The sequence below is a fragment of the Chionomys nivalis genome, chromosome 6, assembly GCF_950005125.1.
Source record: "Chionomys nivalis chromosome 6, mChiNiv1.1, whole genome shotgun sequence".
Taxonomy (NCBI): domain Eukaryota; kingdom Metazoa; phylum Chordata; class Mammalia; order Rodentia; family Cricetidae; genus Chionomys; species Chionomys nivalis.
The window spans coordinates 35,738,704-35,765,847 of NC_080091.1; the positions used below are offsets into that span (position 1 = coordinate 35,738,704).

Consider the following 27,144-nt stretch of genomic DNA (forward strand, 5'->3'; position numbering starts at 1 on the left):
AGACACTTCAGTGTTCTGTGACTCAGGACTGAGGGATGCATAAATAGGACCCAGATGCAGCAGATGCCTCCTGTTCACACAGCGCCCTGTCTCATGCTCCTTCACAGCGCTCACTGAGCCGCAGATGGACTCACGGCAAGCACGGGGCTACTCACCATTTCCTGCGGCTGTTGCATTTCCTGCGGCTGTCGCAGAAGGCTGACTTCGGCTGTTGACTTCTTTCATTTCATTAACTTGATTTACTTGGGTTTCCATCTGTAAAACAGCACTATTTCAAAACGTCCCTGAATTCCTGGAGTATGTAGTAAATACAGAAAAGTGGTGGCTTTAAACTTTGACAAAATGCATAAGCAGAAATGTAATTCTAGATAAAATTGATTTTGTCAAAGGAAACTCTGAGTAACATCTCCTGGTTATTAATAATTAATCATTTTAGAGACAGGATTTTACTATGGCCTAGAACTTTCTATGAGATCAAACTGGCCTTGAACTCACAGAGATCTGCCTGTCTCTGGGATTAAAGGTGTATGCCACCACACCCAGCCTTTGCGTCTCCTGTTTCTTGATTTCTTTTTTCAAAAACATTAACTCCTTTGCAAAAGTCTTTTTGAGTTACCTCCCTAATATATTTCAGTTGATACAACATTATATTGTCTTTGATAACCTATCTTTTTAAAAAGTTTATTTATTTTTAGTGTTCTGCCTGCTTGTATTCCTGCAGGCCAGAAGAGGGCACCAGATCCCATTATAGATGCTTGTGAGCCACTCTGTGGTTGCTGGGAATTGAACTCAGGACCTCCAGAAGAGCAGTCAGTGCTCTTAAACTCTGAGCCATCTCTCCAGGCCTTAAGCCAAGTTAAGCATTTAGGACAAATTAGGATTAAGTATAAACAATCAAAGCCTCACAGCATACAGAGAAAGCTGTTATTTCTAGCTATCTGACTCACAGGACGGTTTCCCTTCACTTCTGCTGGAATCTCACTTCCTGTCTTGTTGGTGTTAGACTAAGAGGGGCTGTGTAGAAAGGGTAAGCCTGGCTTTACCTAGCCAGTCAGCTGGACCTGCAGAGCTGGTGAACAAGCTCTTTTGCTCTTTGCAGTCCTGGTTTGGGGATCTCTGGGCATCTGTGTTCTAACTGAAGTTTCAACAGGATGGATGAACTTTGCGGTGCCTACCAACACAGGGTCTCATTTGATTCCCTTCATCTTCTCCATTGCCTTTCTCTCTGTCTCAGGCAAGGGGGAGGCTCCTCAAGAATCATGGCCTACATTCCAAGTACATACTTGGGTCTCCCTGTTCAGCTTGTTCCTCTGTACCCTGGTTTGTAGCACCCCTCCATTGCTCATCCTTGCGCAGTGGGCTGGGATACTGCAGTGGACGTCCTGGGGTGACCAGATGCAGAAAAGGGGATACTGCAGTGGACGTCCTAGGGTGACCAGATGCAGACACTGGGGCTGCAGTGGACGTCCTAGGGTGACCAGATGCAGACACTGGGATGCTATAGTGGACGTCCTAGGGTGATCAGATGCAGAAAAGCGGATGTTGTAGTGGACGTCCTGGGGTGACCAGATGCAGACACTGGGATGCTGCAGTGGACGTCCTAGGGTGACCAGATACAGACACTGGGATGCTGCAGTGAATGTCACATGGTTACAGATGCAGACACTGGAAACCTTTGCCTGACTTTGGGCTTTTACAGGCTTCTTCAGTCAACTTTGGGAACATTCTCCAGCTCCTCATTTCCCTCCCCCCAGGCTCATGATTCTGCTAATTTTGCAGGTAAATTGTGTGAAGGAGCCTGGGCCACGGACAGTCTCTAGAATGGATAAGATCCGCTGCGTATTTACTGCCTTGAACTGAAACTACCAGGACCTGCAAATCTGCAGCGATCATATCTCTTCCTTCCTCAGCATCAGTCTCCACGGCCTCCAGGGAGGAGCGACTCCCTGGGTTACCCTTTTTGGCAGCCTGGCACACAAAAACATAGCCACACTCCTCTGGTTGAAACTCTTATTGTTCACACAATAAAACCCAGCTTCCAAAACCTTCCTTGCCACGATGATGTCTGTGGGACAGACACTACCCTTGTGAGGACTCACAGGCCCGACTCACTACCAGACACCCATGGTGCAGGCTTGGGGTGGGCAGTCCTGGCAATGGGCACGGGGAGGCTGCAGGTTCACATCCTCACTGCTCAGGGTTGTGGTGATGCCCATGGCAGGTGTGATAGCTGTAGCTCCTCCAGTGTGATGTCACTCAGCCTGCAGTCCAGGTTCCCTGGTCTGCTTTCCTCCCACAACCAATCAAACTACATTTCTGATTATTCGTTTACAGTACCTTGTGCTTCTCTTTAGCTTGTCTCTTTGTCAGCCTTAAAAAAAGGATAAAAACTTTTCAGGCAAATGTTAAATATATAAAACACAAACACTGTTGTTTTATATAACAGCCTCTACAGTTATATTTTACTTCGCATATCCATAATAGTTATATTTGATTTAAAGTACAATCCTTTCCTCTAAAGTGTATTCAACTATAAACAGAAGTTAATCTTAAGGGATGAATAATAATAGTTAGTTCTAATTATCAACCTGACACAACCGGGGTCACCTGAGGTGAGACTCAGTGGGGATTTCTAGATCAGGTTGGCCTGAGGTCATGTCCATAGTGCACAGTCCTGATTAAACATTAAATACTGTGGGAAAACTCAGTCCATGGTGGGCAGCACCATTCCCCATACAGTGGATCCTAGACTGTAGATGAATAGAGAGGGGGCTGAATATAGAAACTGCACATGCATTCCTTTCTGCTCTGGACTTTGGGTGTCATGGGACTAGGTGTCCAGGCTCCTAGCACTGTGATAATCCCTCAGTGATGCAAAGTAGCCTGGATAGGGAGATCAAAATTAACCCTTTCTCCCTTAAGTTCCTGCTGCCTGGGTATTTTATCCTAGCAACAGAAATAAAACTAGAACACTACTAATATTGTAATGAAGAATTACATTTGGATCAAAGTTTTTCAGTAAAGCCAAATGGAAAAAAATTATCATTTCAGCACAAGGTTTCAGTCTTATTGTCATAAAAAGACAAAACCAGAATTACAGACAGTAAAACGTATTTAGAAAGCATTACTTAAGTTCTCTTCTAGAGAAATCCCCTTTTCAAATATTTATTTAGTTATTTATTCAAAGCTCATGAATGGTCTGCCTGCATCTATTTCTCTACATGTGTGCCTGGTGCCCCCAGAAGCCAGAAAAGGGCTTTGGATCCCTTGGGACTAGAGTTACAAACCGTTCTGACCTGGAACTTAAATCTGGATCCTCTTGCCTACTTACTGAGAAGCCCCTCCCTCCCTACTGAGCCATGCCTCCCACCCAGAGACACCCCTCTTCATAACTGGAGTTACTGTTCTCCGTCTACTATGCAGTTGGTGCACGGTACCCTAAGCACTCTCTGTGTGTCTCGGCTGTTCTTTCCCTCACGACCTGTGTGATGCTGAACTAGATAATTGTAAAGGGGATGGAGGTGGGGAAGGCAAGCCACCATGTGAGTGTACACTGAGAACCGATTGGTTCAGAAGTGAACCTCGGAACTGCTGGGGTTGGACGATACTGTTTAAATTATAAATGCCACGTGCCACGACACGCTGTGGAAACAACAGGAATTGTGAAGTAATATACCAGCGAAGGAATCAATGTTTGCTTGCCATTTGTGGTTAAAATTACAAATAGTAGCTTCATTATCTTGCAATTAACCACAAAGGCTGAAATCTGCATGGTGTCAGAGGCTTGTAAACTCAGCCACACATTACAGCGTGATTTCCAGGTCAGTCTGGGAGGCTTAGAAAGACTGTTTAGTGGTTAAAAAACAAGTCACAAGATACATGGGACAGAGCTCAGTGGCAGAGGGCTTGCTTAGCAAGCATGAGGCCCCAGGTTCAATACTGCCATCAAAGCTTGAAGAATATGAATAAATTAACAGAATTCGGGGGTGGGGGAAGGGCAAATTTGTCATTCTGTTTTCAATGAAATTAAGTTACATCTAAAAAAATAGTTCAATATGTGTCTTACTGCTCATGGCCCCTTAGCCTCGCTCAGCTCTCAACGCACAGCAGCAGCACTGTTTGTACAGCTTCATGAAAGACAGTTCCGCATGCACTGACTTTATTATTCAACAACAATAATCCCTGCCACACCGTTAACGGTTTACTTAGCTACTGCACACAAGGAACATCTCTGCTCATCTCCAGAATGTATACAACAACCTTTAAACCGAGAAACTTCAACCAAGGGCAGCCGGAAGCCTACAAAACCAAGGTTCCTCATGATGATTCTTAAAACACACGGAAGACGATTCAGTTCTTAGCATGCCTTGGGTGTCTCAATACTCTGTTATTTTATAGAAGTTAGAGTTGCTTTATAGCTGTTTTATAACTTCCAGCCTTATTTTAACATCTGATGATATATATATATATATATGTGTGTGTGTGTGTGTGTGTGTGTGTATGTGTGTGTGTGTGTGCCCAAGTGTGTCTATGTGGGGTATGTGTACGTGAGTGCTGGTGTCCAAGGAGGTCACAGGAGGGCACCTGACACCCTGGAGCTTGAGTTACAGGTGCTGTAAGCCCCCACCTGTGTGGGTTCTGGAAACCAAATTTGGGTTCTTTGCATGAGCAGCCACTCTTAGTCACAGAGCCATCTCTCCACCTCCACAGCCTCGCTTCACGGCGTCATTCCCATTGGCAAGTAGAGTCACATTCCCTTTCTGATCGTTTCTGCATGAATGATCTCTTTCCTCTCTGTCTCTCTCTGTGTGTGCACACAGGCATTTACATTTATACAAGCTCAAATTACAGTTTACTCTTAGCGTGATACAATGTATTAAGATTTCAAATACTTTGTCATACAAATTTCAGCTATATTCCCTGCCTTCTACACTGGATCTCTTTCATCTTCGTGCAAAGATCTCCTAAGACAGGGTCATTTTAAGAGGGAAAAGGAAAAATGTTTTTAAACTCCACCCTCTTCTTTACCAGTTGCCACCCACTTCTCTGTTACTTTTCTGAGGAAAAGCTCTCCAGGGACCTGTCTCTCCTGTGCACTGTCTGGCTTCGTTGACAGCCATTTATTAAAGTCACATGTCTGCCCCTTCATCTTCCGGCAGCACGGGCAGGGAGGTGCGCCTTATCCCTAGTGTGATGACTGCTTTATTTTGGAAAGGGAGCCCATTAGCATTCCTTCACAGGAGGTGAAGAATTGACAGATTTTACCTTCCTTCATCCCGGCCCATTTCACTCAGATGGTGGCCTTCCTTCGCCAGCAGCAGGCCAGCAGCTTCTGGAAGGGACTTTTCAAATACTGGTGTGATCGCGGGTTGTCTGGGGGTCCGTGTTTCCCTTCTAGTTTTCTTTATTTCTTTCATACACAAGTCAGAAACACTCCTTTGAAAAAGTCAAAAACATCAACATTTCTAGCACACCTGCGCAACATTTTAGCTCTTCTCCATCCGAATCTATTTAGTAGTTGTAAAAACAGAAAACACCAGGTAATGACGAGGAAAGTCCTAGTCTTCTTAACATAGGCAAACCTAGGACTATGAGTTCATGAATCAAGAGTTACGTCTGAGCATATACAAGGCTTTTTGTAAAAACAAAAGAGCTCATCAGGCATAAATTGTGGAAAAACTAGTTATAGGGACTTTAGAAGGTGAGAACTCTTGTTGCTTCTGCATAAGACTCAGGTTTGATTCCAAGCACCTACATGGTGGCTCACAACCACCTATATCTCTACTCCAGGGGATTCATCACCATCTTCTGGTTCCCATGGCACTGTACATCCATGGCACACATATATGCAGGAGAACATCATACATATAAAATAAACAAATTTAGAAAACAAATTCTAGTCATGGGATAGAATGTAAGCACAGAGACTAGGCATTAACTATAAACTTAAACAGGAAAACCTAAAACACAAAGACATAAGCTAGAGATGAATACCACATTAACAGGAATGCCATGCTAAAAGATTGATACTCACAGGAATTATGCAGGTGCTAAATTAGATTTTGCTTTAAAATATAATAATTTTAAATATCACAATACCACAAGACATATAAGATAAAGTGAAAAACTGAGGAGCTATCTTTGGGGGCAAAACCTTAATTTGAAAATACATCAATATACACAGTTCAAATATCACAATATAGTGATTTGTTTTCATTTTGTGTAAAATAATTTGACTAATTTTGTACACTTCATGCCAAGCTTCTAATCCTATTTAAAAGGGCTGCATTTGTCCATAGACTGCCGAAATTCTCTTTTCTACGGACTCTCAGACGCTGTGACTGACACACACCTACAAACATTTATCAAGACGCTGAGCTTCGCACTGGGATGTTCTCACTAATAGTATGTTCTAGTCCTGAAGGTTCTAAAGGCAAACCTCAGGCGTAATTTTTCTTTATGAAGATTTTGTGTAGCTCACTCTTCTGATAAAACCCAAATCCCTACCTATAAGACCAGTAGAGACTCAGGAGGGCGGTCATTAACTCATTCAGAGCCGAACTCCAATAACTACTTGTGATAAAAGCAGGCACTATGATTTTCTCTTTGGAAAGTTTATTGAAAAGAAACCAAATAAAAAATGTCTGGCTAAGGTTTCCTCAAACATCAGGAAGGGACCAACCTGTTTACCACTAGCTCCGTAAGACAGTTTGTCCTCTGTTCAGCCAGCCAGAGCCACTGACTCCTTGCCAGTCATTGCTATATTACCTGCCAACCAATCAGCAGGCTGAAAACCCCATGTCCCTGCAGACGCCAGCCAGTCCCCCTTCTCAGGATTGGTCTCTAAATGCTGACTGAATTCCAAATGCCATCGGCTACTGCCATCTTACAGGCTGGCCAAGCTGTGAAGGCCACCCTTCCCCAGAGCCTGTAAATTAAGCCAGATACCCTGGCAGCAATCGCTGTCCTCAACTGCACAGCTGCTCTTTACTAATGAAGGTGGTAGGTTCAAATCCCCAGTTTCTTCAAGATATTCAAGGGGTTAGTGCTTTCACAATAATTTAGACTTCATTTTACTATTGTTATACTTAGCTTTAAATACTTATTTATTATTGCTGTGTATGTGCATGTGTGTGCATGTGCCACGGAGCATGTGGAGGGAGAGGACAAATCTGTAGCAACTGTTCCCACGCCCCACCTTTACGCAGGCTTCTGGGTTGAACTCTGGTCGTCACGCTTGCCGAGGAAACACCTTTACCCACTGAGCCATCTTGTTGGCCTTTGGTTTTAGTAAAATACAAACAGATTTTGGAATTTATTCAACACGGTTTGCCATAGTGGAAACTATCATAAATATCAGCCAAAGAATCAAGACTCATGGCTGCACTGTTGGATCTTCCTGTGAGAAAATGGTTTAGTGTGAAGGATATGGGCCACCATGCCGCAGAACAACTCACAACGCACATGTCTGCAAATTTAGATGATAGAAACTGACCCAAGGGAAGAATTTTGAAAATACAGTTAATCAAATGTTTAAAACAGTCCCAGGGGAAATGTCATTCACTGACTTAATAGATGCTTATTGGGGAACAACTTACTGTACGCTATTCCGTTTGTACTCAATGCGTTTGTAAAATGCTGAAAAAGAAATCAGAAAAACAATCCCATTCCAATTGCCTAGAGGGATACACACCTTTTTAATGAGAAGAGCAGCCCAACAAGAAGGAACAAAAATACGACATAAGATGGAAACAAAGCAGGAGAAACTGGAATTAATATGTTGATGTTAAAAGGATCCACTAAACTTGCTTAGGAAGTATTGAGTCACACAAAGTGGAATTGGCCAATGGAGAATTCCTAGGTCTCTTCCCAGTGTGATCCTGCTGGGCAGTAGGATGACCCTGGTTAACATCTGGGTGTGAGAGAGGACCCTGGTTAACAGTTGGACCGGAGGGAGGACCCTGGTTAACAGATGGACAGGAGGGAGGACCCTGGTTAACAGATGGACAGGAGGGAGGACCCTGGTTAACAGTTGGACAGGAGGGAGGACCCTGGTTAACAGTTGGACAGGAGGGAGGTTACTGGTTAACAGATGGACAGGAGGGAGGACCCTGGTTAACAGTTGGACAGGAGGGAGGACCCTGGTTAACAGATGGACAGGAGGAAGGACCCTGGTTAACAGATGGACAGGAGGGAGGACCCTGGTTAACAGATGGACAGGAGGGAGGACCCTGGTTAACAGTTGGACAGGAGGGAGGACCCTGGTTAACAGATGGACAGGAGGGAGGACCCTGGTTAACAGATGGACAGGAGGGAGGACCCTGGTTAACAGATGGACAGGAGGGAGGACCCTGGTTAACAGTTGGACAGGAGGGAGGACCCTGGTTAACAGTTGGACAGGAGGGAGGACCATGGTTAACAGTTGGACAGGAGGGAGGACCCTGGTTAACAGCTGGGCAGGAGGGATGACCCTGGTTAACATCTGAGCAGGAGGAATGACCCTGGTTAACAGCTGGACCTGAGGGAGGACCCTGGTTAACATCTGGATGTGAGGGAGGACCCTGGTTAACAGCTGGGCAGGAAAAACAGCCCTGGTCTGTCTTGGGATGACTATGGCAATATTTTTTACATTGTAAATCTTCCCATTTTTCCAAATAATCAAACCTTGAAATTTCTGTCTCTATAGAACATGTTTCATTACTCAAAGTGTAACTTGGGGTCATGAAACCACAGAAGTTGATGTTGTCTTTTTTTGTTGTTGTTGTCGTTTGTTTTTCCAAGACAGAGTCTCTCTGTGTAGCCCTGTCTGTCCTAGAACTCACTTTGTAGACAGGCTGACCTTGAACCCATAGAAACACGCCTGTCTCTGCCTCCCAAGTGCTGGGATTAAAGCCCTGTGCCACCACTGCCCGGCTCCAGTGGGTTTCTGTGTGGTGCTTTCTGTGCACTCTGCAGATCTAGCGGTACATGAGTATTAGAGTTTCTCCTTTATTGATCTTTAGGTTGTGGAGTGATTTCTCATTGGGAAGACATATTGTTTCCATGCAGAAAGACCCTCTGTGTTTCTGGCAGTCAGTAATAATATTGTGGAAAGGGCTGTATGACAGGAACTACGGACATATAGATTTGATGCAGTCTCAATACAATTTTTAAGATGTTCTTCACAGAAATAGAGAAAAGTTTAAAATGATGAGGAATCAGGAAATACCCTGAAGAGTAAAACCCTGAGCAGAAAAGGTGATGCTGAAAGGATCACAATACTTTACTTCAAAACATACCATGGGGCCACAGCAGCAGGAAAAGCACCAGACCGACAATGAAAAAGAAAGATAAACCCCACGGAATAGAATGAAGGACGCAGAAGAAACCCTAGCTACTACCACCTGAGTGCTGACAACGGTACCCAAAGTAGCCATTGGAGAATGGAAGTTTCTTCCATAAACAGTGCTGTGGCAATCGGGTTTCCACCTTTAGAGGAAGGAAACCCACGTCTCCCCTGCACAGCATGCAGTCAAGTGACTCAGACACCCAACCAGGAGGCCTGGCATGTCTGAGGCAGCCAGAACAACAGAGGAAAACAGGCATTTCTGAAGAGACTCTGATGGCGCAGTCTCATGAAATAGTAACAAGAACTTACAGCTGGGGTTGCTTGAGATTTGCAAGTGTCTGCACAGCAAAGCAAACTGTTAACAGAGTGTGGAGCCACATCCAAGAAATGAGGACTCCTGGAGGCTATCCTCTAACCTCTGCTCACATCAGGACAAGCACACACACACACACACACACATACACACACACACCACACATCACACATGCAATAATATTAAGTCAAATTTAGCAAGTTTAATCACACATGGACAAACAAACTGATCACATTGCTCTAAAAGGAAGAGTAAATGGCCAAGAATTATATAAAATTTATTTATCATCCTTACCCATCAACAAAATAAAACTCACAGACTGGAGATGGCTCAGCACTTAAGAGCACTTGCAGCTCTTGCAGAGGACCCAAGTTGGCTCCCAGCACCCACATGGTGAGTTATAACCATATGCAATTCTATTCTTGGACATTTAACACACTCTTCTGGTCTCTGAGGGCACACACACACACACACACACTATACTACACTCATATACATGCAGATAGAACACCCACACACATAAAAATAAATAAAAAGAAACTCATAACTACATTGACAGCTCATCTCACCCAAGAGAGAACTGCTATCATCAAAACAATAAACAACAATCAGTGCCAAAGACTAAAGAAAACCCCGCCCCCAACACTGTGGGCGTGAAAGAAAATTAGAACAGCCACGCTAGAAAGATCGAGGCAGAGGCTCCTCAAAAACTGGAAATGCGAGCCATGGATTTTTGTCTTAGTTAATGGTACCAGGAATGAGTTCCTTCTTAGGGAGAGAGCTCTAAATCCCGTTATGTCAGCAGTGTTCATGCAACGATGGCGCCAGCGGCGCTCTCCAGGCCAGCTGGTGCTGTAGCTCCAGCTCTCACAGACGGGCGAGACTGCTGATTACTCTTCCCCATGGTAACGCAGACAGAACCTTCCAGCAGCATGCAAGCGAGCTGTCGGGATAGATACTCCAGACGGGCAACACCTAGGTTTCTCAGGGTTCTGTCACTCAGTATGTGGTGTCTTAGCAGCAGAGTCTCACTGTCAGGTTCTGGAGGGCAACAGCGCAAAGGCTCCAGCCAGAAATATCGGGGAAGGGAGTCTGCCTGTCACCGGGATGTTTTCTAACAGCCTATGGTGTCTGTGAGGATCATTGTCCCCCATTATAGAGTAACTCCATTTAAGCTTTTATATCTGTACATGCATATACTTTAGGGAGCTTCTACAGTAGCTGGTTTCCGTAAGACATTTTCAAAGGCCCTCCCCACAGCCCTCTCCCCCAAATTACCCTGTCACATTATCAGGTGAACCAGGCAGTATTACTTTGCTAAAGATGATATAGCATTAAACTGCCCCTGAGTTCTTTTTTATGCACTGATTTCTCAAGCCTCATTAGAGCAGTAGGTGGTCAGAGATGCATGTCTGACCAACGTACAGAAAGATCGTGGAGTGCCCAGCTCTAAATGCGACATCTACCTCATGCTTCCTGTCCCCAAGGCTTAGGGGTCATTGCAGAAGGGGGAAAAGACAGATTGTAAGAGTCGGAAGGCGTGGACACCTACAGGAAACAGTATTTGCTGGACATGACAGGACCGCGCCATACATGAATTCACACTGCCAACTGTGCAAAGGACCTGTACAAAGTCAACCCAAGCACAGTCCCAGCATGGATTGTGGGGGAAGATCATGGAGTCCCATGCCATGTCGAGAAGCTATTGGCTGTTGATGGCTTCTGAGGGAGGAACAGTTAGCTTTCTTCAGAGGTACGGCCCCCTGAGAGACTGCCCCCTCCACGCTTCAGCAGATGGTGCCGCACCCATGCACATATAGTCGGCTCTAAAGAGACTCAGTGATTTTAGAGAGAGAGGGAGAGAGAGAGAGGGAGCGCACATGGAGTTGGGATATAGTCGGCTCTAAAGAGACTCAGTGATTTTAGAGAGAGAGGGAGAGAGAGAGAGGGAGCGCACATGGAGTTGGGAGAGAGAAGGATGGTGGCTAAGATAAAGACTCCATAACAACAAGTTACAAGTAATTCTGAAAACAAAATTCAACTTTTATGAATTTTTCCTGCAGTCACTGAGATAACACAGTGATAGACACTGAAATGAATTTTCTTTAAAAGGGATTACAGATGGGCATGGTGGCGCACACCTTTAATTCCAGCATTTGGAGGCAGAAGCAGGTAGATCTTTGTGAGTTTGAGGCCATCCTGGTCTACAGAGTGAGTTCTAAGATAGCCAGAGCTAACACAGAGAAACCCTGTCTCAAAAACAAAGCAAATCAAATCAAAGCAAAACAAAACAACAAAAAAGGGGTGATAGCACGCCTGGAGGTACTTTCAGAAACAGGGTCCAGAGTTTTGACTGTACCTTGTTTCGCTTAAATACACATCAACAAATTTGCTGACGGGCAGTACCCATGGCACAAGGAAGCTGGTCTTTGGTCTTTGGGTTTGATGGCTGCTTCCTTTGCTATGCTGGGAAGTCAAATCAGGGCACCAAGTACATTAGGTAGAACTCAGTCCCTGGGTCATTCCCGCACCCCCTAAATAAAGTTAGTGAGGAACAGAGCCACCCCCACTTGCTTATCATCCACAGCAGATTCCAAACTATTGAGGCAGTAGAGACACATGTTCCATCAGGTAGAAAGAAGTATTAACGTCTTTTAGTCCCAATGAACATATTAAACACACTTTAGACCGTTTATTGTAGCTTCTACCTGGTACAGTGACATGCTACGTGTGCAATCCCTCAGCAGCACTCAGACTCAGATGAGAGTCTGGGTGGATCCCTAACATGTGATGTGTAAGGAAGGGAAACTCAGTGGCTTATGATGCTGCCAACAAGGCAGGAGACCAGTAAACACGGTGGCTTCGCCATTCAGTCTAACAACTCATTTATTTTAAGTGTGTTAGTGTTTGCCTGCATGTCTATCTGGGCACCACTTGCATGCTTGGTGCCAGGGAATGCCAGGATGCTGTGTCCCCTGGAACTGAAGTTACAGACAGTTGTGAACTGCTGTGTGGGTGACGGCAATTGAACCTGGGTCCACTGTAAGAGTAGCCAATGCTCTTAGTTGCTGAGCCATCTCTCTGGTCCAGAGCTCATTTCTTAAATAGTTACATACTACAGTATTTTGTGAACATAAAGCTATAAATGCATCCTCATTGATAAGTACACTAGCAAAAGCACCCGTACATACTTACAGATATGCAAAATATTTATACAAACATTTTAATACATATGTCCTGTGTGTTCACATTATATAATGACTATGTAGCCACCTATTTGTGTTGTATGCAATATGTAGTAAATATGCATTTAATATGTAATAAAGTTGTATATAATATATAAGAAATAAAAAACATGGTTTTTATGTGCTTCTAAGCCATATTTTCCGGTCTCAGAAGGACCCTGCTCTAGAAATGAAGAAATCATCAAAGAAATACTCAATTGTCCTAATTACTGTACCCAGTCAGGTCACTAAACAACAGTGTGCAAGGATCATCATTCATTGTAGTCATCCCTTTCTAATTAAAAAATGCCTATCAATTTAACTGGATAAATAGTATCAAATTACTTATGTACTTCTGAGAACCATGCAGAACCTGAACAGCAGCAGTAGAAGTTTAACCTGAATCAGGGTTAATTTTCAGGAAAGAACGAAGATTAACTATGGAGCATTCCTACAGTCTCACTTAGCAAGCTCATCTTTCTCTTCAGTAGGAAGCAGCTTCTCGGTCCTTCCGCCTTTCCTTCTGACCATCAACCCATCGTCTCTACAGTCAGTGACCATAAGACACAGAGTCTCTGAGACTTCCAATTCCAGACTCGGCCGCTCCTTGCTCATTTCTTCAACCTTTGAGGCAAGTGTAAGCAAGGAGAAATGTTACTGTTCAAGAAAACTAACTTTTGTTGTTTTCATCAGGTGGCTCTTACTTTCACTGCATGATTTTAGTGCATAAGAAGATTTTTTGTAGGGCTGGAGAGATGGCACAGGGGTTAAGAGCATTTGCTGCTCTTGTCTTTGGTTCAGTTCCCAGCACCCACCCACATGGCAGCTCACAAAGTCTGTAACTCTAGTCCCGAGGGATCCAGCATCCTCTTCTGTCCTCTGAGGGCACCACACACACACATGTGGTGCACATATGTATGCGAAGGCAAAATATTTATAAAGTAAAAATAGATATATCTCTTTAAAAGACTTCTGCTTCATTTAATTTAGCATTAAAGACTTGAATTTTTTTTGTAAATTCTGCTTTATTTTTTCTGTTTGATCTAAAAAAAAACAAAACAAAACAGATTTTTAAGTTCTATACTACAAACCCTGGACAGGAGTGAAGCAACCAGATACCTGTGACTGGTATCCCAGCTTTCTCAGGTCCCCCAAGACTCTGATGTCCACAAATCAGCAGGAAGCAGTCTTGAGAACTCAACGCCCCCACCCCTTAACCTATCATGCCTAACTCCTCGCCCTTTTATTATAAGAGAAAGATGGGAATGTTAAAATTATAAATCTGCTGGCCTTGCCTGTCACCTAGTACCCTGTCCCTTTAAGAGACAAACTCTGCTCACCCCCAGTCTCCTCCTTCCCACCAGAGGCAAGCTGATCTGGAGCCTCCTCTCCTCTTTCTGTCTTTCTTCTGAAGAGGCAGCCTCTGCCACTCCCTTCCCCCTTCCTCTTTCTTTTCTTTCTCTGTCCCTCTCTCCCTCTTTCTCTCTTCCCCCCATAACCCCTTACCCTTACACCCTTCCCAATACCCACTAAATAAACTCTATCCGCCCCCCCCCCGCCCTCCACACACACACAATGGGCACTCTTAATTCTCTGTCTCAGTCTTTTCTGTCTAACATTTGCATTGCCTGTTTGATGTGGAAGAACTGTAAATGACAGGGGAAAACACGCCATCTTTAGGGTTTACTGCTGGGATGGCACATGGACACTCAGATTCTGAGAATGTGCCATCATAGGTGTAAGAAGCAGAAATGAGCGTCTCCTCGCTGCATAGCCATTCTCTCCCCCTTTAAAGTTGACAACATTCTTTGTAAAAATCACTTGGAGACTGGGGTAGCAAAAGACGTGAAGCTGCTGACTGAAATAGATGAGCCCAGTTCTGCTGCTGAGCAGTAGGCGAGGCTGCGAGCTGATTGGTTCACACTCTGGAAAAGATCAGTCTCGCAAGCGGGACAGGTACCAACTGTGATATTTCACGAGTGGGATGTACCTGCCGGTTCTACTTTAGCTGCGACCGTTCATTCTAAGCTTTTAAGGGCCACCGTGTAGCACTTCACACCACCACCAGACAGTGCAGTCCCACAGTGCTCCTCTGGTAAGTGACCCAACAACTCAGTCAGCTGGATGAAAGAGAAGCGAACTGTGTGAGAGTGGAGGAAGCCCTGAGCGAATGAAATCCCGAGTGAATCTGCGTGGTGAAAGTGTACTGTAGACACCGGCATGCCATGTCCAATGTCTCAGGCCACGGGAGTGACAGAGCTTCCCCGGGCTAGGCTCGGGATGGCAGACCTCCCTGAGGAACCTGAATGTGAATGTTGACAGTGAGTCAGTCGCCACAGCGCCCTCCTCAGACGGCCTGGAGACGCTCCCTCCAGAGCCTGCTCTTTGAGCTAGCTAAACCGGCCTCCTTGGCCCACCTGTGTCCTGTAACCCTGACTCTCTGTTTATCTGAGTAATCCGCCTCAGCTGTCTGCAGTAACCCTGCCTCCTTGTCCAAGGGTATCGTAAACACACTAAACAGCCAGTGCTTCGGCCTCTCCACCCTTTGGGATTTGGTGGCCAATCCACCAGATCCCAGATTCCCTGTACCCGTCTTTTCTTCAGTCCCCTCCCTGCCCCAATCAGGTCAATCCTGGGAGCTGCACGAGGATGCTGCCAATTTACAAAAATATTTTAATATTTTCTAGGAGGGAAAATGTCTACATTTATTTTTTTTCCAACATATCTCCAGATTTTTACGAATCTTTATCCATCTCAGAACTCAGCATTTAATCTGGATCCAATATATTTTTGGCTGATGACGCATGTTTGGATATGGATATAAGAGCATGCTTTCTGAAGCCAGCTTTGCTAAATAAATACCATGTATGGGACACTTTAACAAGGACAGTTTTTGATTCATGTGAAGCTGTGGACATGTATATACCCGCTCTCAGTTTCCCCAAGTATTTATGTGGGAATTCCCGCTTCCGACAGTCTGAACAGAAACGTCCAGCTTGCACACATCAAATCTCAAGATGTGCTGGTGTGAATTTGTCACCCTTAGAGACATTGTTATTTCTTCTCATTCATTGCTTGGTTCCCACCAAGTAACTTATCCTCAAGCCAATGCAAGGACATCTGTCAGAATCCAGACAGTATGGTAGAACTCCTGTAGGTTTATCTTAAGTCAAAAGATCACATGACATGGGATACACTGATTTTCTAGAAAGATTAGAATTGATTGGTGAGAAATCATTCTGAAAATATTTTCTTTAACTTTTATTACTTAGCTAGTAGAAACCACCTCTACTTAGCCTCTCTCTATAGCCCTGGATGTCCCGGAACTAGATGTGTAGACCAGGCTGGAATCATACTTGCAGAGACTGTCTGCCTCTGCCTCCCATGTGCTGGGTAAAAGGCATGGACCACCATGCCAATCTATACAGAAGCTTTTCACCAGCAAAAATAAGTGAAATCAAGTTTTGAAAATAAGATTAGCAGCATCGTTTTGAAAATGAAAATTTCCTTTCTTTTTCTTCTTTAAGCGAGGGTCTATTTCTGCAGCCCCAGCTGGCCTTGACTCACAGAGATCCACTTGCCCGCAGCAGTTGGGCAATCCCTGAATTATTATATTATCTTACCACTGTCTTTAGTTGCAGAAACACTGTGACTAAAAATTATTATGTTATGTTTATGGGTATTGTGTGTATTTATTGCTTGCATGTGTGTCTGACACCCAAGCAGGCCAGAAGAAGGCATCAAATCCCTGGGAACTGGAGTTACATATAGTTGTGAGCTGCCATGTGGGTGCCGGAATCGAATCTGCATCCCCTAAAAGAGTAATCAGTGCTCTTGACCACCAAGCCATCTCTACAAACCCTGTGTTCTGTTTAATTTCAGTCAGGGCTCATTTCTTTGAAGTATGTAAGCCTCTGCCCTTCTGGTTTACTAGGCTTGGGCTCTGTCTCATATTTCATTCCCAGCTCCTGCTTTTAGCACGCCAGTATCAAGCATGTACTTCCTTACATTTCAGTTCTAACACTTCCGGGGACTTTATAGACTTGTCTTCCTGAATCACAAGCACCCCCTTGTTTGCAAGCAAAATGTATTTATTGTTTGCTTCTAATCATCAAACGCGCGGGACGGCTGGCAAGCGCACGCTCAGAACAAGGAGGCGTTGGAGCCGGGACGGTAGGGCGTGCTCAATGTACTTGTTCTCAAGGTCGGGAAAGTCCACGCAGCTTCAGATGTGCCCTCCAGACACACCTTTACCCTCACATTTGGCAGATTATTTGCTGAGGTTACAGGTAATTACCTGGAACTGAGTTCTTCCCCTACAGCTACCCGGAAGTGGTTCTTTGTCAGGACAGATGTTTCCAAACACATCCCTAGCTGTGTGCTGTAACTCACAGCTGTGTTTGTCTGGCTCTCCATTATTCCCTGTTAGGTCTCGAGTGATGGACGCTTTCTCACGGGCTTTCCCTGCAGGAACTTCCGGATGGACAGGCACACACTCTCCATCAGATTTCTTGTTTATTTCGGGCTCTTCAGACATTTTCTCCAGATGCAAAGTGGGAGGATGGTTTTGTGTGCTTTCCTTCTGATACTGAGGGTGGGTTGGCCTGGCTGGATCTGCAGATGTGTTTTGTGTTTGGGGGCATGTCTTTGAGAGGACTTTATGCTTCAGGAGCCACAGGATACAGATAAAAAAAATAGTTAGAAATAAATATATAGTTTACATTTAAATTTCTTAACATATGTCTAGATATCAGAAATCACTGAGCAGTAATTTAAAAAGAGAAAAATAATAATTTACTTACCCAATATGAACTGAAAAAGTTATGTTAATCACTGTTGTTTGGACAAAACAATTATGAGTTAAAATAATTATTAATAATCCTCTGTGGTGTTAACTTACCAAAAATGAATTACTCATTTTTAACATTACAAATTTGTCCTCATAAAAATATTTGACCTAGGGGCTGGAGAGATGGCTCAGAGGTTAAGAGCATTGCCTGCTCTTCCAAAGGTCCTGAGTTCAATTCCCAGCAACCACATGGTGGCTCACAACCATCTGTAATGGGGTCTGGTGCCCTCTTCTGGCCTGCAGGCATACACACAGACAGAATATTGTATACATAATAAATAAATAAATATTTAAAAAAAAATATTTGACCTCACTGGGCCTCAAAAAGAGAGCATGCCTGTAGCCTCAGGTCACTGTCTGACAGGTAACAGGAAGCCTGAGATTACAGACGGACCCAAAGCTTTGCCTTACTAAAGCCTCAGCAGTAACACCATCACACAGAAACAAATTACCAAGTTGTAATTTTAATCGCATAGCAACATGCTGTTGTACAGCCTCATGGGCTCAAGTGTCAAGGTTTAATATGCTCTAACGGCCACAGAAGACAGTGAGTAACACAGCCTCCACTGCACTCTAAATCTCTATGCTACCCACGGACAAAGCCACTCTCAGCCTTTGTCAGAGGAGCCTGTCCTCAGGACGAACAGTGGGTGATGCCGTTGAACCCTGGAGTCCAATCACCGAGGAGTCGCCCCAGAGACCACTCTCACGCCGCAGCTGATGTAAAAGCAGAGGATTTTTATTAATTCTGTTATGACAGGGTCTTTCAGCATTTGGGAAGCCAGAAAGACCTTGAATAACTGGTACAGGCTACTTTTAAAGCAAAAAGTCACAGAAACAAGTGGGGAGTCTGGGGGCTGTTCTTTAACTATTATGATCGGCTTATTCAAAGGGCTATTACCAATAATTGTCTGGACAGTGGTTGCCAGATCAGGTGAGGTAAGGGGGAACATCTGTGGGTTACTTTGACCCCTTCCCAAGGACTAAGTCAAAACATCTGTGGACATCTGTGGGTTATCTTGTCCCAATTTCAGGAATGGAGCTCTATTTGAAGAACACTCACAAGGACATAGGGAGATGGAAAATTTCCAACATTTCAGTACGTGCATGTGTAGTTGCTAGGTCCTTGGTTCCCAGGGGAGGGGGGAGCACTAATGCTGAGAGGCCTCAGAGTTGTCAGAAATGGCTTCAGAGTTATTTTAGAGTTCTACAATGCAAAGGTTTCCCAGGGTGCTGAGAGTAAGTGGCTGCAGAGTGCTCAGCCATAAACAAGGCATTCATAGCGGCCCCTTCAAGACTCGGGGAACACTGTGAAAGGGAGGCAGAAAGAATGTAAGGCTGAAAGATAGGGTGGCAACTACGAAATGTCATCCCAGACTGAACACGATTATCAATCATTAACTTGCAACAGCTATGGCTGCCTGCATTGGGCTTACACAAACCTGACCAGTCAATGATCAGTCACGGAATGGGGAGGGTCTCAGGGAGTCTACCATTTACTGCTAACTATTGGGAGAAGGGAAATCATGGTCTTTACTTGTGTACCCACAGCTGAGCCCACCGAGAATCAACAGCTCTGGAAACATGGTCATGCAGACACCCCTTGTAAAACTCAGTGGGGCACAAAACAGCATAAATAGACTTGGATGTGAGAGATTTTGGGGAATGGTGGTAGATAGGGGTGGCAGGGAGATGGGAGGGTGGGGGGGCAGTAGGCATTGTGAACATGAGGGAAATGTTCTAAAAACAGATTTAATAAAAATGTATCACAGCATGCATTTGGCACCAATTTGACAACACAGAAAGGGGCGATTGATACAGCGTATACCCTAACTACCGTGAGCTGTCTCCCAGCAGTATGGGCTTATCGTCAAGCCTCTCTCCTTCAATACAGATGCTGAAGACAGTTATCGACCAAGAGACAGCATTAATTCTTTGAATTTCCCACTAGCTATTGCAGATATGATAGAGTAAATTTAAGCCACAGGGAATGATCTCCAACAGTGGCCATCATTGTCAGGTGTGTGGAAATTCAGCTACACAGGTCTGTGGCTCAGAACTGACTTCTCTCTATCCCAAGAGGATGCTACACACAGAAGCAGGGAAAATATTCAGAAAAATCCTTGTTCTCAAGCAACATGTTTTAACTGACCATACTCGGAGAGTATACTGCTTTATAAATAGTTAAAATGTTTCAAAAATTAAATGTCAAATATGATATAAAAATTTCTTCTGAGCCAGATGTGGTGGCACACGCCTTTAATCCTAGCACTGGGGAGGCAGAGGCAGGTGGCTCTCTGTGAGTTTGAGCTCAGCCTGGTCTACAGAGGGAGTTCAAGGACAGCCAGGGCTACATAAAGAAACCCTGTCTTGAAAAACAAAAACAAACAAAAATTGCTTTTGAAAGGCTATTATGAAGTTTGGAGTATGGCACATTATTAACACAAAGGAAACACGAACGAGAATTTATATTAAAATTGCGCATACTTGCAGCTGGGTATTTTCAGTGTCATCAAGACTCTTTTGTTCTGACTGGGTTGTCACCTCGGAGTCCGACTCTGCTGTAACACATATACAAGTCTCTTAAAAAACTATTCACTTAGAAGAGCAGCACTTAAAAATAGATGAGAAGGATAAAATACTAAAAGAATAATGGTTATTGTCAATTTCCAAATTAAAAATTTAAATCAAGCTTAATACGCAGGTGGCTCCTTTATTAGAAAATATTTTATAAGCAAACTATTCTATGCACACATGCATGTGCACACACACATACACACAAACACGCAAACACATGAACACACATACACACGAACACGCATACCCACGAACATGCATACACAAGAATACACATTCAGAGATACACAAAGACACACTCACACACACCCCCTTTTGTGATATTGGGCTTGATGAAGCCTTCTCCTAAATGGCAAAAACTGTGACTACCCCAAACCCGACAACAGCTGTTCGGGGGGGGGGGGGGAGCGTCTTCTCATCAGCCATGCTGGAAAGATTCTACAAACCCAAAGCTTTGGCTTTGAGAACAAAATCCTCAGAAGCAAACATTAAAACAGGAGAGTGGGAAACACACAACCACACCATTTTTGTCTTAACATAATACATTTTAGACAACCCGTGTTATCAATCACGGATTCCAAAATTAATAGGATGTTTCTGCACATTTATATTTGAAGACCCTATTCCTTATATCACACGTGTTTTTGTTCATTTCGAGACAATTTCCCTTTCTTCGCTGCAGCCCAGGTCCCACAGATGACTGTACAGATGAACAGGTGTCCTCCCTATGAGCCCCTTATAGTTTGTTTGTCTCCAATAGTGGAACAAGTTATTAAGTAGTACTCAATTCCTGAGTTAGCTCAGCTGGTAAAGGACCTGACGAGCAAGCACAAGGACCTGAGTTCAAATTCCTGGCAGCTACTTAAAGCTGAGTAAGGTTGCACAAGTCTGTAACCTAGCATGCTGGCCAGCCACTGTGGATAAGTGATGAACTCTGGGCTCAGTGAAAGATGATGTCTCAAGAGATAAAGTGGGGCCAGGTGATGGTGGCGCATGCCTTTAATCCCAGCATTCGGGAGGCAGAGGCAGGTGGATCTCAGTGTGTTCAAGGCCCTGGTCTACAAAACAAGTTCCAGGACAGCCTGGAGAGAAACCCCATCTTGAAAAACAAACAAACAAAAGAGAAAGAAAGAAAAGAGAAAGTGTGGGTGAAGTTGGGGCAGCAAGATGGCTTAGTGGTAAAGGCATCTCCTCTCAGGTGATCCCTGACACTCATGTGATATAAGCAGGAAACCAACTTCCACAAGCTGTTCTCTGAATGTGTGTTATGGCACATTCCTGTGTGTGTGTGTGTGTGTGTGTACACAAGATAAACAGGTATTAAAGAGAAAAAGAAGATGAGGTAGGAAACAATAGTGGAAGTTGTTACACATCAACCTTTGGCCTTCACACTTGTGGTACACACACATATAACATACTTAGTCACACACCACAAACATGTGTACACACATTTGTTTTAATTTCTTTTTAAAAATATTTTTATTTATTTATTATGCATATGAATGTTTCATTTGCTGATGTGGGATTCCCCTCTGTATGCTGTGAATATCATTGGTTAATAAAGAAACTGGCTTGGCAGAGTAGAACTCGATGGGGAAAACTAAACTGAGTGCTGGGAGAAAGAAAGCAGAGTCAGGAGAAGCCATGCAGCCCTGCTGGAGACAGACGCCAGAACTCTACCCAGTAAGCCAGAGCTTCGTGGTGATACACAGATTAATTGAGATGGGTTAACTTAAGATATGAGTTATCCAGAAATACACATAAGCTATTGGCCAAACAGCATTGTAAATAATATGGTTTCTGTGTGGTTATTTCGGGGATGAGCAGCCAGGACAAACAAGCGGCCTCCTACATGTGTGCCTGGTGCCTGTGAAGATCAGAGAGGGCATCGGATCCCCTGGAACAGGAGTTACAGGTGGTTTTGAGACATCATGTGGGTGCTGGGAATTGAACCTTGGTCTTCTGCAAAAGCAATTAGTGCTCTTAACCATTGAACCATTTCTCCAGCCCCTTGTTTTATTTTCTATCCCATGAATTCTTTCTTTTTTAACTTTTGAGACAGTGTCTCTCTATATAGCCCTGGCTGTCCTGAAACTCATGATGTAGACCAGGCTGGTCTCGAACTCACAGAGACCCACCCACCTCTGCTGGGATTAAAGGCACGTCCCTATGCTGTTTTTTTCCATGAATTTATACAAGCTTCAGGCACTGAACACTCAAGGCTGAAACAGACTTTACAGACAACTGCTGTGGAGCTGATGCTTGAGTCCGGATTTCAGAGAAATAAATGATCTGCCCAGAGAACAGCAAAGGGCAAGGCAGGACCAGGAGCAGCAAGACACACGCTTGCCTAAAGACGAGGGTCAGAGATCCCAGACAACAGGGCAGAGGTGGCAAGGCTAGACACTCTCAGGAAGATTTTAAAAGCCTTGCATGTGTTTACCACTGGCATGGGGACTTGTGTCCTCAAGCTTCACAGCACTCAAGAAGGCACCGGATTAACTGATACGCGGGTATATGCAGTGAAGTAGTCAAACAGACCGGGTGTCGGGGAAGGACCCCGACTGATGGATAATACAGTCCCACATCTGCTGGTCAGCATGTGCACGCTCGCACGGTTCAGCCTGGGGACTCCAGAGATCGGCCACCTTGGAACCAGAGGCCTGCTTCCAAAGTGTTCACTGCTCCGTCTGGACTCCGGCCTCAGGCTGCCCTGATCAGACAACTCACATTAAGATTGCCAAAGGAATTTTAAACTCTAGTAAGATATTAAAGGCCTATGTCTTTTTCTGATTTCTTTATGACTGATCCTATGTTTTCTTCTCTTGAGCCTCTGAAATGAGGAGAAAAACAGTTTCCACGACACTGAACTGTGTACCTACGTGGCCAACCACACACATTTAAATTTATTTATGATTAAAACTGTAAGACAACTATGTGACCTGGCACCTTAGGTCTCTGGGGGACTCTCAATGGCGGGAAAGGCAGGAGTGAGAGAACTTGGTTCTGTTTGAGGTCTCTGTCTTCGTGAAGAGAAGGGTTCCAATTCCCCACCCTTCACTGGGCAGGAGAGCCTGTGGCCTGCATCCACACCTGCCCCACTGGCCTTTCCTTTCCTCCCCTTTTCCCTCCCATTTCTTAGTCCTAACTTTCCTCAGATCTTAGAATATCTCGACATGGAATTAATAATGAGTATTTAGTTGTGCTCTTGGTTGTTGAAGGATAGACACCCGTTCCCACTTTTATTGTCCTTTCCTTCCTATGCGTTTAGTTGGTACATTGCTTTGGCTGCAGGCCACATTTCTGTCACTCAGCGGGTGAACACGATTTCCAGTGACTTTCAGGACGAGCTGCTCTTACCTCTTGTGTGCTCATTTTCTAGATAGTTCCCCCTTTGACCCGTGGCATCAGAAGAGATCCCCTCACACTTGTTTGGTAGATTCTCAGAGACACTCTGAAAAAATTAATATCCATAATTATTCTGCAAAGATCCAATCGTTTCATAAGAAGGTATCTGAAGTTTTCTTATTAATTTTTTTATATTTTTCCTTTGTTATTAAAAACCATTGGCAATAAAAATATCACACACCAAAATTAACCAGATCCAAAGACAACAAAAGTTAATAACTTCTTAATGAAGTTCCTATCTCAAAAGACATTGTTTTAAAATTAAATATATGTTGAGTTCCAGAACATCTCTGTACAGCATCTTCTGTATGGTTTGTAGATCAAGCTAATACTTTTTCTTTATATGGTGACCAAGTCTTGCATATTAATCATGGGGCCCATGGTCATCACATATATGAACCAGCGTGAATGGTATGCACACCTCAACAAGTGATATAGGTGGGTCTTCTGTCTTAGGATCCCAGCTTCCAATTTGTATTTGCAGTGAAATTAAATGTATATAGAGAAATTTTAAATAAAATTTTATATGTATATTGCCTTTAATATAGATGAGGGCAGAAAAAATTCTATATCTTTGAGGCATACACACACACACACACAATGTATAGTGGTTGGTGACCTCATCACACTGCATACTTACTTCACCCCTACCAAGTGCTTGGGTCACTAGCCTGTGCATAACCATACCCAGAAAACCCCCGACCCTGCTCTGGTAGTTAAGCTCCGTATTTGCTATGATGAGAGGCACCAGATTGTATCCTGGTGGACATAGCACAGGGTGGAGAACCTTCATTTAGACAAACAAGAGCTTAGATGACCTAGGTATACAGGGAAAAATTGACTAAAATGTGAAAAAAAACCTTTATGTGAAACACCCCTAAGAGGGGCTGGAGAGATGGTTCAGGGAGTAGGAGCCCCGCTGATCTTCCAGAGGAGCCAGGTTCAATTCCCAGCACCCGTGCTGTAGTTCACAACCTTCTGTAGCTACAATTAGACATATGTGTAGGCAAAACACACACTTAAAATAAAAATAAACCTAAAAAAGACTATTATGCAAATATCAAACCTGCCATGAATTCTTTCTTTGTTACATAAAGACCACAAAGTATTTCAAGTCTAGAGAAAATGAATGTTAGGAACAATTACTTCTACACAGCTTGGCGGCACATGCCCTTAATCCCAGCACTCAGGAGACAAAGGCAGGTGTATCTTTGTGAGTTCAAGGCCAGCCTGAGATACACAGAGAAACTCTGTCTCGAAAAACCAAAAACCAAAGCAACCAACCAAACACAACAACAACAAACAACAGTTACTTATTAAATATTTACAAAATGCCAGGTGCTTTTACTATCTCAAGTGACACTCAAGGTGGTTTAGGGAGCTGATGTCATGGCATTGTCTTCCATTGCTTAGGAAATAGAGCAGTCTACATGGCTATGAAATATCATGCATAAATAACCAGATATATGGCTAGGCAATATCATGCCTAAATAACCCGGTCTTTACTAGTGAACAGTTTTCACTAAGAGAAAATCAGAATGAAACTCATGTCAGCAAAAGAGCAACTACCTGGTTTTCAAGGTTTACTTTCTCCCAGGCCAGGATTTCTTCCTCTAATATTTGGAACTCACTGTTGGACAGCCTGTCCTGACTATCTTCATCCGCCAAAGCGCTTGCGGTCCTGCCACCAGGCGGCGCGGCACTGGCGGTTCTCACCGTTTGCGCCCGGGGCTTCTGGGTCAGGTCTGGTGTGCCTTTACTTTTCTTGTGAGTGTCGAGAAGGGTAGAATCACTCCAACTGTTAAATTCGCTCGTGTGACTCCTTTCTGTGGATTCTGGAAGCCTTTTGGAGTCACTGGATTTCGACATGTGTCTGCTATCCAACTGCCAGGCCATGCGTTTTGGTCTCAGAGTTTTTTGAAACTGGCTCTTGAATGCACAGCCGTCTTGCGTTCTGGCCACACATACTTCTGGGCATTGGCCTCTACTCTTTCCACCTTCTGTAGTTTTAGAAGATTTCTCCTCGCTTTTATGAAGGGATTCTTCTATTTCGGACTTGTTACTTTCATAGTCTAATTTATGTTTCATTAAGGGAGATTTAGTAACTGACTGGCCACTGTGTTCCAAGGCCTGAGAGAAAGAGGGAGACGGAAAGATGTTTCTAAGGCCACCTTCCTTCTGTCTGGGATAGGTCTGCAGTGTTACAGCGGCCAGTGCAGCAGCGGTGTCTCTGTCCTCACAGCCAAGCATATCCCAGGCCAGTTTAGGGGTGGCCGACTTCAGGGATGTTTTTCCTGTAGAGTCATCCTGTGGTCGCTCTTCCTCATGGTGAACAGTAATTTTGACAGCTTCACAGATCTCACCGACCTTCTGGCCTAGCTTATTTGTGGCAAGCTGTACAGTATCTTCACCTTTCAATCTGTCTCCTTCTAGTAACACTCCCTTGAGCACTTGCTGCTTGGCAGATCTTGAATACCCATCTTCTCCATCAGAAGCCGTGCTCCCCTCTGGCTCCTGGTCTTGCTCTTGGAGTTGTAAAGGTGGGGAGTCCCTCTGCTTGACTTGATGCTGGGACGCTCTCTGTGCCAAGGAATGTTTCTCCAGCTTATCCTTGTCCTTGGAAGTTATAGGGCATGAACAAAAATCATTAAATAATTTAACACGTACCTTTAGCTTTTCATAATATACATTTAGTTACACAAAAATCACAACAAGCAAGACTAACAAATAAAACTAGTTTAGGGCTGGTGAGATGGCTCAGAGAGTAAATAAAAGTGTGTGCCACCGAAGACTGACAACCTGAGGCCAACCCCCAGAACCCATAGGGTAAAGAGACAACCAGGACCCCTGTTGTTCTCTAATCTTCTTGGGGTGCTGAGACATGTGCACGTGCCCACACATACAGTAAATATGTATAAAAAATACCTCATTTACATTAGTCCTCCCAGGAGACTTAACACTATCACTACTATTTAGACTAATCCTCACTCGGTATATGTTAGGTAATTTTAAATACTACAAGGACATTCTCACATAAAAAGATTTTATTTCGAACCAAAAGCTACGGAGAAACCCTGTCTCGAAAAAAAAAAAAAAAGATTTTATTTCACCATTCTTTAAATATTGAGCCCTGATGTTCACTGACATTTAGTCTCTGAAAATCACTAACTGAATAGTCTGAGAGCTAAGATATTCACCTTCAAAACGTGACACCGTGCGTGCAAAACCAGATTAACATAGAAGAAAGCCAATTTCAACATGATGTTTGAATAGCCTGCAATTGTGATGGTTTCCTAAGTTTTCCTGGGCAAGATACAGCTTAAAGAAGAATGGCAAGCCTTAATAAAAACTCGAGAATAATAGAAACTCAAGAACACTGATTTATCAAATATCTAAAACAAGCCAGGTCCTTCTCTGTGCTTTTTAGTATGAGAAGAAAATAACT

The 27,144-nt window shown here is 43.9% G+C and overlaps 1 protein-coding gene across 1 annotated transcript in view; it reads right to left on the minus strand.

Annotated features, from left to right (window-relative positions):
• Positions 1–27,144, minus strand: part of LOC130876329 (ankyrin repeat domain-containing protein 36A-like) — a 140,998-nt gene that overhangs the window by 31,102 nt on the left and 82,752 nt on the right. Inside the window, exons 12-21 of the mRNA XM_057772858.1 lie at positions 25,269–26,315; positions 23,652–23,745; positions 20,202–20,275; positions 17,163–17,528; positions 13,329–13,489; positions 5,266–5,436; positions 2,338–2,371; positions 1,848–1,968; positions 1,284–1,630; positions 156–255 (exon numbers count right to left, since the gene is read on the minus strand). Coding sequence (XP_057628841.1) covers positions 156–255; positions 1,284–1,630; positions 1,848–1,968; positions 2,338–2,371; positions 5,266–5,436; positions 13,329–13,489; positions 17,163–17,528; positions 20,202–20,275; positions 23,652–23,745; positions 25,269–26,315 — 2,515 coding nt within the window. The remainder of the gene's footprint in view (positions 1–155; positions 256–1,283; positions 1,631–1,847; positions 1,969–2,337; positions 2,372–5,265; positions 5,437–13,328; positions 13,490–17,162; positions 17,529–20,201; positions 20,276–23,651; positions 23,746–25,268; positions 26,316–27,144) is intronic.